This window comes from Orussus abietinus, unplaced genomic scaffold, assembly GCF_000612105.2.
Source record: "Orussus abietinus isolate OABI.00-Male unplaced genomic scaffold, Oabi_2.0 scaffold17, whole genome shotgun sequence".
NCBI lineage: Eukaryota > Metazoa > Arthropoda > Insecta > Hymenoptera > Orussidae > Orussus > Orussus abietinus.
This window is the reverse complement of record NW_019395988.1, coordinates 738,097-751,443: the sequence shown is the minus strand read 5'-3', so window position 1 is coordinate 751,443 and position 13,347 is coordinate 738,097. Positions and strand designations below refer to the sequence as shown.

Genomic DNA, 13,347 nt, shown 5'->3' with positions numbered 1-13,347 from the left:
CCAGGTTCGGTAACCCGATCCTCCTCGAAGAAGCTGCGAGATTTTTGGCCCTGCGAAGCGAAAATCAAAGGCGGTCATGTCGGTCTGCGACAAAATTCGTTTGAATTTTTCTTCTAAAGAAAATAATTATTTCCATATATATATTTGGTTTAGTCGAGTAATCTGTTTTCTCAGGGCAGAGGTAAGGCCGTGGAGAAGAGGAAATAAAATTAGAATAAAATGAGTAGATCTCGATGGAGCGTGGGTAATCCAGCAGATGATTTTTTTGAGGTATGGAGAAGCGGGGAATTTTTGTCTGGCGTCTAAAAGGAGCTTCGATGTACGCCGTGGCGGCGTTAAATGACAGTGCGTGCGTGCACGAAGTCATAAATCATAATCCCCGGTGCGTAACCGAGGAGTGTCGACGTTCGGGTGCCGATTAATTCAATAGCGGTAATCCGCGAGTCGGCCAGATCGGTTCAGGGTAAATTTATCGTATCAGGGTAGCGACTATCGGGGAAGCTGATCGTCACGGGCGTGGTTCTCCCCGTATTTTTCCGAAGAATCGGGACGACGGTGATTCTTCCCGAGCGGGATAAGGATCTCTCCTTAAGGAAGTTTCCTGCGGCCGAGATCGGGCTCCCGATGCTTGGGATAGAATCTTCGATCGGCCAGAGATCGGAGATGGAGAAGATCGAACGTTTCTCATGCAAATCTCGGGCAGAAAAACCGGGGAGAAACTATGCTCGGTAGTCGCCTCGAGGACGGAATCAAAGGACAGGCTCGAGGCGAGGAAAGAAACCGCCCGGGGCAACAAAACGTAACTTTGTCCGAGCGGCAACCGGAGCTGGTAGTGCCCTCTTCGGGAAACCGCAAGTCGATCTGGCTGTTCGCTCGCGCGTTACGCAACCTCGGAGTTCTCTTAGTTTCTTTCCAGGAGGGAAGAGGAGAGAGAAAGAGAGGCAGGGTCGGTCGTCGGCGAGAGGCTCTTCTCGGCCACTCTTTTCTATCCGGTCGAATCGACTCGATTGGCCACCGTTGGCTCCGCTTCGGCGGCGGTCTTCCCGCGAAACGCCTCCGCGATTCAAATAAATAAAATTTCGTCGTACCTCGGAAAAATAAATCATTCCCGCGATCGTAGGAATTCCTTTCCAGGGATTTTCTCTCCGGGGAAATTGTCCTAGGGTCATCCGATGCATCCGCCCCTGGGAGATGACGTTACCGGTCCGTGTCGCAGATCTTGACATCGACTTGACCGAGTGTAGAGTCCGCGGGGAAGACTCGGTCTTCGATCTCCATCTCGAGAGCGCAATTACACCGTAAACGCTCGCTTCACGAGAGACACTTAGCTCGACGACGGAGCCACTTCACCCCGAGATCGCACATGTCCTTTTGCCCAGTAAAAAGGATCCAGCTTTCCACCCAGACGACGCCAGACGAGACGACGCGACGTCAGCCTGAAAGTCGAGAAACGGATATTATCCACAATTCTGCATAGCATTGGGTGACACTTTATTTCCATGATTGCTTATAAAATTCCTAACTATATTACACAGTAGATATTTTTAGACGATTTCGACACGGTAGCTGAATTGGGTCTAGGTTCTACATCGGAAGTTACGCCATGTGCAGTCCCAGTTGCGTTTTCCCAGGATCGGTATATCAGGTTCAGAGGTCTCTACGAACTCGCATGCATAACCGAACGGATCCGAGTTACTTCCGGTCGCAAAGGTGCGAATAATGGTTGAAACATCGTCACTTTGAATATCCTACCGAGAGTCATATTTGCGAATATTTAGGCCATCTCTCGACCCCTTCGAAGTTCCTTACCCTTTGGGTTACCCTGGCCTCTCGCGTGGAATACTTTTTCGGTATCGTTTTAATCTCGAACTTAAACTTTTTAGAGTTTTTTCGACCAAATGACATAACCGCCCAGCAAATGCCACGGAAACTCGGTTCGACTGCAAGAGTGCGCACACGGTTAAAGGTAAGAATTGCAAGTCGAGGGTAGTAAACCAAGTTCCATCGTAAAGCTCCGCAAAGTTATGGCCCGAATACCCTCGCCTGGATTTCCTTTTCCTCCCGTGATCCCGACGTCATAACGACGGTTTCCGTCGGAATTTCAGCTCTCGGCGAGAGATTCCTCCATCGAGAATAAATTAAATGGATAATTGTATTAAAAATAGTTCATCCTGTGGAGTCGCAGGAATTCATACATTTACCAACATTAACCCCATAATCATATTTCACCGTAAATTTGCTTATTTCGTGATGAAATTTCTTAGATGAAAAATCTTTCCACGCGTGGAAGCGGTTTAAGTTCTATTTAAAGGGTCTTTGGCGAACAATGGAGGAAGCGTTGCGCAAGTCTTGACAATGTAGCATACAGTTTTACGAATTCGAATCTTTCAAGCCGACAATGCCAACGCCGTCGACCTTAGACCCTCGAACGAGATCTTAGCTACTCCTCGAACGCTACGGATTGAAAAATGTTATTTTAATACGCGAATGGAAATTTCGCAAAATCTACCGCGGGATAGAACGGCTAAACGTGGGGTTTATTATTAATACATATCGTATCGATATTCGGATGAAATTAATAAATAATAATCGAAAATCAAGGGTCCGAGTGCCCAAATGCATAAATCTGTTCCGGAACGAATCGTTTTTCCGGTCAATGCATTATTACCTCACGCTGACGATCGCACATGCCTACGGAGTGCATAAAACGGGCGTTGAACTTTCATTAAGAATCGTGTTTACTTGGCGTAACAAGTAAGTGCCCAATTAAACTGCATTTGAAACGCAGCGAGTGATAGCACCGCGGTCCATCGTAACGCCGAAAGGAGCGATAATCGACCCTCCTCGATTTTCCGCCTCATCGCGGAAAATCCTCGCCTTTTCGGGGAAAAATCCTCGCCTTTCCGGGGAAAATCCTCCGTCGACCGGGGAAAAATATGAAATTCCGCCGTTCCAGGGGGTGAGAGTCGGGGCTGGAGCGCGGCCGCGGATAGGCCGGCTCGGCTGGCACCCCCGGGGGCGCGGGAGGCTCCACCCCGGGGGCGAGGTGCCCCCCCGTACCTACGGGCCTGGCGAACCTCTCGGCCAATTGCGCGCCAGTCGCCGCTCGGTCGGGGCACGGCCTCGCGGCGGCTGTCACATCGAGCGCGTGGACGCGCGCGCGCGGCCGGATTCAATCGCGACCCGCGCGCCCCCCACCCCGCGCCGCCCGCCGTACGCGGTGGCCGCCGCGCGCCGGCGGCCCTCTCAGTGAGTTACGGACTGCCCGGCGGTGCGCGTCGGACGGTCGTCCCTCTTCGCTCGAGACCCGCTGCCCCTCCCTGCTGTTCCGTGGTCCACGCCGGCGATGCGCGCCAGCCGAGCGGTCGGCGACGCGTAGAAGTTAGGAAAGGTCGGGCGGGCACTGGCGCCCGCGAGGCCCCTCGAGTCGGCACGTGCGCCGCGCGCCTACGGACTCCTGGGACTCTCATCGAGTGCTCGTTCCCCGCCGCGGCAGTGACCCTCGAACCGCCAAGATGAAGATCCCGGCCACGGTGCAGGATGTCGTATTCAAAGTCCCCGGTGAGTCCCGAGTCGAGCCGAGTTTCACGAGGCCAAGGAAATTCCGCTCGACGTTACACCTTATGTATATGTAAACCTCGCCCTGGACCTCCCCCTTCCAAATAAAAACACTGGGTAGATCCTAGAGCGAAGGACATTCTTTATCCAGAAACGGCGTAGATTGCTGAGAGAGGTATTTTCTCGGGAGGCAGAGTGGATTTAACCGTGTGCGCGTGGTATTGGAATTTATCCTTTGCAGCGCAGATGTATGTGGGATAAGGTCGGAACTCCCGATTACGTAACGGGAGACCGAAGTCACGGATCGAGATCCGGAAATTCGGGGGTCGTCGGTTTTTATAACACTTTGGAGAGTCGGACCTCCCGCGAAGAGGCGACTCGTCGCCGGTCGTTTGTTTTGGGAGGTGGCCAGTATTTTCGCCGAGATTTATTCGGTGTTCCTTCCGCGCGTCGCGACGCCGGCGGTTGGCCCGTGGCGGCCGACGGACGCTGCGTCCTGCGGCGAGTTCGGTCGGTGACTCGATTCTTCTGGAAGATGTAGAAAATTAAAATATTTTTACGTTTGGGGTATAGAATGACCCTTTCCTATCTTGATATTGCAGCCCCGCCGAGGGAGAAGAAGCCCATGAGGAACGTGGTTAAGCCACGTGCTCTAAGAGTGGCGAGGAACTCGAACGACTCTCACGTCCCGTTGGAGAAGGTGGAACCGGATCGGAAGTTCCACCAGGTCCTGTTCGATCTGGGCCCGGCCGATTTGATCAGGGTCCTGGCGAGCAGCTTGAAGGGCCAGTACCCGATCGGTTGGTCCGGATACCCAGGAACCGAGGACCAGGAGCCGATCTTCCACCGGCGCCTGGCGCCCCCGCGACAGCCGAGCCTCCAGGAGGTCGCCCTGCACTACTACTGGAAGCTAAGGCAGCCCGTGGTGAACGACTCGGACTCCTTTTGCACAAACTTGAACTCAAACTCGGACACCAAACCGATCAGGAAGCGCGGAACGGCGAGGTGCTCGCGGTGCTTAAATCACGAAGTGAACATGCCGCTGAAGGGTCACAAGCGGTACTGCTTCTACAAGTACTGCATTTGCACAAAATGTCTGTCGACGGCGGAGAGGCAGGTGATCATGGCCGCCGAGACGGCCAAGAGGAGGAACGAGAAGCAGGACAGAGAGAGGGTACTCCTCGACGGAGAGGTTAGCGTCGCGCCACGTTTTATTCTCCTTTCCTTAGTTTTCGACGAACCACCTTTCGGTGGTCCTCTTTGAGAACTCGGTCGCGTTTCCTCGTTCGGCGACTAAGCTAAACCCGGTTGATTTGATTTTGTGCGCAGGTCTATCGGCCGTTCATCCAGTGGAACGCGAAAATCTCCTCCAGCCCATTCAAGTTGGTCAACTTGAACCGCAAATTGTGTGCCCTGAAAAGGACCATGGAAAAGAGGAAAATGAAGACCAAACTCGACAAAATGCCAACTTCTACGGGACACCCCGGGGCAGAGTTGTTGGGGGCGTGTCCGACGTCCGAAGCTCTACGAAAGTCGCAGGATCTGTCTCAGAGTCCCGACTCGCTGGGAGCTCGTTTGCAGGCTCATTCGTCGCTCCCCCAAAGTCCTGGCCCGTTGATCGTGCCTCTGCAGGAACTGTCTCGGATGCAGAGTCCTGGCAACCTGAGCGCCTGTTTGGAGAATCCACCTCAGACCCCGAGTCCGGGCTCGCAGGAGCTGTCGCGGACGCAAAGTCCTGGCACGCTGGGTGCTCCTTTGCAGAGTCCATCTCAGACATCGAGTCCGGTTCCGCAGGATCTGTCGAGGATACAGAGTCCCGACTCGCTGGGCGCTCGTTTGCAGGCGCTTTCGTCTCACCCCCAAAGTCCCGACCCGTTGATCGTGCCTCTGCAGGAACTGTCTCGGACGCAGAGTCCTGGCAAACTGAGCGCTCGCTTGAAGAATCCACCTCAGACCCCGAGTCCGGGCTTGCAGGATTTGTCACGGGCGCAGAGTCCTGGCACGCTGGGCGCTCCTTTGCAGACGTCGAGTCCCGTTCCGCAGGATCTGTCTCGGACGCAAAGCCCTGGATTGCTGCTGGATCCTCTGCAGAATCCTGGCTTGCTGGGCATACCCTTGAAGAACTCGCCTCGGACCCTGAGCCCGGACCCGCAGGACCTGTCCGATGCGCAAAGTCCTGTCGCGCTGCCCTTGCCTCTACATGATCTGTCCCGGACGCAGAGTCCTGGAAAACTTGGCGCTCCATTGCAAGACCAACCTCAGACCCGAAGTCCCGGTCCGCAGGACCTGTTTCGAACGCAAAGTCCTGGATCGCTGCTCGAACCTCTGGAGAACCTGTCCGTGACGCAGAATCCTGCCTTGCTGAATATATGCCTGAAAAGTTCGCTTCGGGCGCAGAGTCCGGACTCGCAGGACCCGTCCGATGCGCAAAGTCCTGTCACGCTGCCCGCACCTCAACAGGACTTGACTCGGACGAAAAGTCCTGGATCGTTGCTCGATCCTCCCCTGAACCTGTCCGTGGCGCAGAATCCTGGATTGGTGCGCATACCGCTGCAGAATTCACCTAGGGCACAGAGCCCGGACTCGCAGGACTCGTCGCATACTCAGAGTCCTGGCTTGCTGGCCGTTCCTCCGCAGGATCCGTCCATGACGAGGAGTCCCTTGATGGGCTCCCCCTTGCAGAATTCATCTCCGGAACGGAACCCAAGCCCACAGGACCCCTCTTCGACGCAAGGTCCTTGCTGGATGCCGACTTCTCCGCAGGGCTCGCCCCGGGCCCCGTGGCCTGGATCGCTCCCTGGACATCTACAAAAGCCCCTTCAGGTGCAGCCTCCCGGATTGCCGATAGATTCCTCGATGAACTCGCCTGAGCCTCCTAACGCCAACTCGCCGCATGCATCTCCGATGGAAGTTGTCCAGACCAACGATCAAGGTACCGAACGTTAAACATATTTTACACTAAACTAAGCGGCGCGACTCGAGTCCTCGCTGGATCTTTGTCGGAATTCAATCGATTAGAGCGTAGCTCTGCATTCTATAGCTTGCAGACCCTGATAACACCAGGGTACTTGCCAATCAAGGACACCTCGAGTAGCGCCGCTCCTTCGGACTCTGTTGTCTATCTCGTTGGCTGTATTTTTTTTTTGTATTGTCTTCTTTTTTTTATCGCCACTGAATTAATTCACGGAATGGACGTTCACCGACGCGAACACGGCTTTCCTCTCCATCGATCGAATCTTCGAGAAAAGAGACACGCTTAGGATTGATTTGCGTCTTTTCCTCGAGTACTATGGAGCGTCGAGTCGTTTCGCTGGAAAACGTTCCGTGCCGCGTTGCTCGGGAACAATGCATTTACACGGCTGGCTTTGTTGCTATTATCGATGCACGCGAGTTACTTGCCTCGATTCCGATTTCCTTCGCGGCTTGCGACTAGGTGGATAGTTTTATACCGAATTTCTTATCCCTTAATCGGAACTTTTTTGGGGTGCGCGTTTATCCTACGGTGGCCTAGAAAAATCAGGGACGGTGATGGGTCCTGGACTGACAAGGTCCTAGAAGACCGAAGAGCGGGAACTCTCGAAATGGATCGGCCTACCTGTTGCGCTCGTATCCTCCTTTCTAACCCCTTTCCACCCAGTTTCCCACCCACCCCTCGAACACGCGGAACGTTCCTTCGTCCCCTCGAACTCTTTCCCTTTCCCTCCCTTATCGCTCCCGAGGGGGGAATTGCGTAAGGTCGGGAACCGACGTCGATGGACGAGACGCGTTATTGAATTTCCCACCGCGAAAAAAGACCCGCTCTCGAAGTGGAACCGAAGGCGTGACCGATCCGATGCACTTGTTGCACTCGAAAATGTCTCTCATACGGCGAGAGAAAAAAAAAAGAAAAATTTCACCGGGATTTCCAAGTCGTTACGATGGAAGTGCATCGCCCAACCGGGGCTGCAGTTCCTTGCGGTCGGTTCTCCATCCCTGAAGCGGTGCAACCAACGGGGACCATTTCTGACCAACTGGTGAACGGCTCGGTCGCATTTTCGAATACTCGTCGCCTCGGCTCTGTTCTTTCTCTTCGGGATTCGCGTGGGAGAGGACGCCGATTAAATGCTGGAAAAAGTAAAAAGGGATACGAAAGCGGGAATAGGGAAACCTTCGTCGCGCGAATGGGCAGCACAAGGCTCGGCATTGACTCGGGCATCGTTTAATGCATTTGTCCGCACGGCGGGGGAAAGTGCATCTCTACTTGCATCTCGATGCGACGAATAGAGAGACCTCGCGAGTCGCGTGCTTCCAAGTCGACGTTATGGCCGGTTTCGGAATAAACGGATCCGCTGTCCGAGTTCGTTCCTTATCGCCCTAGTATATGGGGTCGATCGTAAAATCGTTCGACGAATCGGATCGTTCTTGCACCAAGGAGGAAGAAATCTCATCGAGCCAAAGAAGTATTTCGATAATTCGTAGAATAATTACATTCCACCCGAATAGACTGGAATAAATTCGTTGCGGAAACTATTCGGAATTGTGACAATCCACTCGAGTAAAATAATTAGTCCTCGAATTGGCAGAATATTTCTTTGGTTCGTTGAATTTTTTTTTGCTTTTTTTTTTTCCTCGGTGGATCTTAGAGGGCGAACCCTCGGGGCGTTCGGCCTCTCTTTTCTGGGGTCCTCTCCAGGGACGCGTTTTTTTCGGGACACCCCGTAGATCGGGCTGGGAGAGGCGCACTTATAACGTCGTTCACAATGATCCCAACGAAACCCAAGCCACTCTTTCACTTGACAACCCGGCTGAATGTTAACCCCGGTTTTACGACTCTCCCCATTGGCCGGCCGGCCATTCGAAGCCGGCTAATATAATACCAACTTATAACCGGAGCCGAAACCTAGAAGCTCTCGGCGAGCTCGCGTTTACGAGCGGCCTCGCTTTAAAGAGTTATCGTTATTTTACTCTCTTTCGGTGAAATAGTTGGTTGGCGAGCGCCGTCCGTAATGACGCGACCGGGCGCACCACGTGCGAGGGGGCGCGAGAGCAGATCCTTTCTCGGAATCCTTCGGCGACGTTTCCGAGTTTTCTTTTCTTTTTTTTTTTTATTTCCCCACAGAGTCCAGGGAAAAATCCCCCGGCCCGCTCCTCCTTTCCGACACCCACTAAATTATATCCGCCCGGTTTCGGTCTCCTCCTTCGTCCTCCTACTTTCGTCTTTCATAATTTCAATTTTTTTTTTTTTTCGCCAAGTCCGCATCCTCCCCTTTCATTTACCGCGTTTTTATGGAATAATCTTCGCGAGGTACCGTCGAGTTCGATACATCCAAGCTGGGTCCGAAGGAGTCGGTCGGCAAGGATTCCTGCAGGATTCCGGAGGGTGCCATAAAGTGGCGTCGCGTCAATCGGCACGTGGTCTCGATCCGGATATGCGAAATTAACATGACGGTAACCCTCGGGATCGGCATTAATGGAAAAGCAACGGCTCTCGGTACCGAAGCTTTCCCTTCGTACAGGGGGGACAGGGGGCGAGAGGGGAACGTCGGGTCTGGGCCCGGACCAAGGGTGATTATGGCGTTATATGGGATTGTAAACTCGGCTTTACGAGCTTGCATTTCGAGCCATTGAGTACTGCTTTTAATAACCTATCACTCGTCATTATGCCGACGACTTCGCTCGTCGGATCCCCCCCTTCCTCCCCGCGTCCCTCGGTTTTTTTTTCTCCCGTCGGAGTCGCCTCTTTTTAGCCCCTTCGACGTCGTTTCTCCCGGATGAAGTTTCGAAATTGACAGAAAACCGGGTCGCGAAGCGATCTCTGATTGCGATTCTCATCCGATTCCCACGTGTTTTCGAGGTTTAAAATTCATGATTTCCTGAGCGAGTACCCGGGCTCTCAATTTCTTGGACGATCCGTCGAAACGTCGGGGGGACTCTTTTACGTCGGCATGACGTTGTTGAATTAACTCGGCGTAAACGCTCGTCCCTCGTCACGCCCTCGGTAAATCGAGGAGATGACTTATGCGCCCTGCGCACGCCAGGCCGCCCACTTATCGAATGGCCATCGACATCGATACGGATAACCTCGTTGACCCGAGATCCGACCCCGTCATCCTCGGACGTCTTCATTTTCCCATAGCCCCAGGCAGCGTCGAGCTCCAAAAGCAAATTGCCGCTTAGGGTCCTTAGAGAAATAAAGGAGGAAGGAACTAATCGTTTAATACCGTTCCTTATTCTTTTTTACGGCAACCTCGGCATTGGCGAGGGGCTTCCGTTTTTATGATCTCCTCTCTCTCTCTCATTCTCTTTCTCTCCGTCAGTCGACTTTTCGCGCGATTACCTCGAAATCTCGCCGCGGCCCTTACAACTATCGTAAATCTCTCTCTCGAAGGCCCCGGGGCCCTTTGCCACCGGCCGAACTCACCTGCGTCTCGTGTTTCTTTTTCTTCTCTTTCCCTTTTTTTTTCTTCCCCTCTACTCCCCTTTTCCCTTCCTCGCCCTTTATCGGGCCCGGTCTATGCCAGAGGTCTCGGAGATCGCTTCTTCCGTTACGCACTCGGCCGATCGACGATTAAACCTCCCGATTTACAAGGTGTAAAGGGCGAGGCGAGCCCTTTACGTCGGCTTGCACGCGATTCGGCGATTCGTTTTCCTCCACCTCCTACCCGGGAGCGTCCTTCTCCGGGATTTTTTCGTCGGTGTAAAACGGAGGCACGCCGTTTGGAACGTCGCGTACGGTGGAGGGGGCCTCGTGAGTGGCGTTGGAAATTGGAAAATTAGATTGGAGGTTGCGCGAGACCTTTCGTGGCGGTGGCCGTGGTTGCGCGAGATCGCGTTGCCACATCGAGGTTTCGAGACCTTCGAGGATATCCGAGGATAATCGGAGATATTCTAAGATATTCAGAGATATCCGAAGATATCCGAGGACGGACTTCTCAACGTCGACGGCTCGGGACGAGCACGTTGCGCAATTTTAATTAAGACGTTACTTCCTGCTGAATCCCTCTAAGAGAGACGAAGGCTCGAGATCTCGATTACCGAGGAGAGTTGCGAGCCTCCTATCGAGGGCTGAATTTATTGCAATCGATCGGTCGGTCACGGCAAGCAGCGGGTTGCACTCTCTCGTGCCACGTGCTCGTCGGCATTATACCCTGACGGACAGGAATGCCTCTTCCTGTAGACGAAGTGCCTCCAGGGTCTATATAATCACCAGAGAATGAGATTAGAGTCGCCATTGCTCTCTGGGGAGACGTCGACGCGTTTGGCAAAAAACTTCCTTCCTTTGCTTCTCGTCCGGGATAAACACATTTCCTTTCCGAAGAATTAAAATTCCCGAGTCTCGAGACCTGAGTTAAATATCTTATAAATATTGTGACTTTCGTAGACCTTTCGTCACATCTTAAGATATATAAGTGGAGGTAGGATCGAAACGCGTCGAAATTTCGATTCTCGTCCGGTTAGTCTCTCCTCGCCGACCCAAAAATGTCAAACTCGAGGAAACGCTCCGGTCGTTCGCTCCCGCGGACGCCCTCGCGGTTTTGCATTTATACCCGCCCTCGTTTTCCTCGACTTTATCGCCTCCTCCTCCTCCTTCTCCACCTCCTTGCCGGAGTTTACTCCGCAGTGCTCGCCGAGAGCTCCGATCGACCCGGGGAAATCTCACCGTCGAGACGACCGTCACGTTTCCGTCGTTTCGAGTCCTCTCGGAACCTGCGGACCTAATCGAAACGCAACCGGCTCGACTGGATTTTACGTCCCGGTCGAACCGGGAAACTCGCTATCCTTCCGAGATTACGTCGACGTCTAGGTAAGGCCGGAAATGGTCCAATCGTTCGAAAGATCCGATCGATCCTCCAACTAGCTGGATCTCTCGTCATCCCGCTCGAGATTAATCGTTCACTTGTCTAATTCACGGCCGTAAACCCATTTCATCGTCATTCCCTATAAACGATCCGACATATCCTGGTCGATTAATCGACGATCGATCCACTCGTCGCGCTATTCTCCTTTTCGAGATGCGTTTCCGGATCGCGCTCAAGGTGGAGGGTCGGCCGGGACCGCAAATCGATCAACCGAGGCGATCGTTGATCGATCTCTGGGTCCCGTGATCGGTCCAGGGGAAGGTCAGGAACGGAGGGCCGGGTAAATCGACCGATATCGATAAGCGAAATCGAACGCTATTCGAACGAGGTTCCGGGCGACAGGTCACCGTCCAGTTGTCGCATCGATCCTCGTCGGCGAGGATACTCGGGGTGGGAGCTGCTAAATGTTTTATTCCTTCTTTTTTTTTTTTTTACGCAGGACGTACCGCGATCGCGCGACACCGGCACCCTTCGTCCCCTTCCGTCGATAGTCCCTCGGTTAGGAGGGTCGAGTCTTTCCCTTTGATTTCTTAGTCATGACTCCGAGGGCGAGACCGGTCGAGAGAACGAGAAGACACCGGTGTCAATGTCCGTGGCGCCTATTTCTGGCAGGCGCGGAAATTTGCGGGAGAAACGCGGATATTTTGCGATTCCGCCGCGAGGGAGTCGCGGACTCTAGTCGTGTTGTTCCTGGGACTTTACTTCTGGCGAACATAGTCTGCAGCGCGTTCCTGCATATTTCTTTTTTTTTTTTTAGCAACCCTCCGTGACCCGATTCTCGAGTTCATCCGAATTTTTCTCGCATACCAATAGATTTGCACGAAGAATTTTGCATTCTCGCGAAGTCGCGTAATTGGTCAACATTTGAAAGTCCTACACGAAACTGCCAATTTCGCACGCGAAGAGTTGATCGTATGAACTCCAGGAATTCAGTTTATAACCGCTGAGTGTTACCGCGATCTCGGGAGGGATTCCGCAAAAGTATTCCGCAAGTTTTAGCCGCGCCAGGTGTGGCCGCGTCTCCGGATCGCGCGATTCATCTCGGCGAGATCGGTCGGCCCGGGCGAACCTGGAGGTAACGAAGGCGAGGAGGGGCTACAGGTAAGCCGATGAGGGCACGCGGCTGCATAAGCATCCGAGGGTCTGCTCCTGGACCACCGAAAGCCTCTCTCGAAATCTCGTTGCGATTAAATCCTATTAACGATGCCCACGCATCCCACGTGGCCGTAACGAGGTGAAAGCCAGCCGTTCCCTCGGGCGACACTCTCGCGTTTACTCCCATCTCAATGTCTCCTCATTACGCGGGATAAATAAAAACCTTGCGCGGAAAATCGCACTTTTTATTCCCCCGCACCCTTGAGTTGTCACGCCTTATCGGGCTCGGGGGGGAAGGAGGGGGCGAGTCGGCAACGCGAAACCTCGAATACCCTGATAAAAATCGACGTAAATTTCCACGCATTCGTACACACCTAATAAATGAGGTTTCACGCGGAAGAACGTTAAGTGGAGGAATTAGAAATTAGAAAATGCGTAAATGCACGTAACATGGTTGGCCCTATTAGCGCACTTTTACTTGAATTAAGTGGCGACATTACGTTATGATGCTCGTTAACTTAGATGTCGAATGCGATATCACGGAGACAGGGTCGGTTGGCTGCAATTTATTGTCCCATCAAAATAATCAATGGTTGAGTATGCAAATTTACGTGGGCATTTTTATCAGTGGTAGGCCTCTTTCCAGGTTTTATTTCCATCCGCTCAGGGTTGCCTCTATGCGTTTACGGGCCATTGCGAATGCAAAGCGATTTCAAGTCGCGTGCGCTTATCGTCGCGACGGCGCGTCGTTCAGTCCCGGGATCATGCACCAGGGGACGTCTCCCCGTCGACGCGTGCCCAAAGCGTCGAATAGCGTATGATCGGGACAGGCCGACGACCCACCCTCTGGGGGGTC

At 53.3% G+C, this 13,347-nt stretch overlaps 1 protein-coding gene across 3 annotated transcripts in view; it reads left to right on the top strand.

Moving 5' to 3' along the window:
* The first annotated feature begins 3,262 nt into the window (after nt 1-3,262).
* Nucleotides 3,263-13,347, top strand: part of LOC105702402 (proline-rich protein 36) — a 39,521-nt gene continuing 29,436 nt past the window's right edge. For all 3 annotated transcript variants that reach the window (XR_001104290.2, XM_012429941.1, XM_012429940.1), the window contains exons 1-3: nt 3,263-3,561; nt 4,161-4,750; nt 4,888-6,490. Coding sequence is in view for 2 of the 3 variants with exons in the window: in XM_012429941.1 (XP_012285364.1) it covers nt 3,516-3,561; nt 4,161-4,750; nt 4,888-6,490 (2,239 nt within the window). In the remaining variant the exon portion in view is untranslated. The remainder of the gene's footprint in view (nt 3,562-4,160; nt 4,751-4,887; nt 6,491-13,347) is intronic.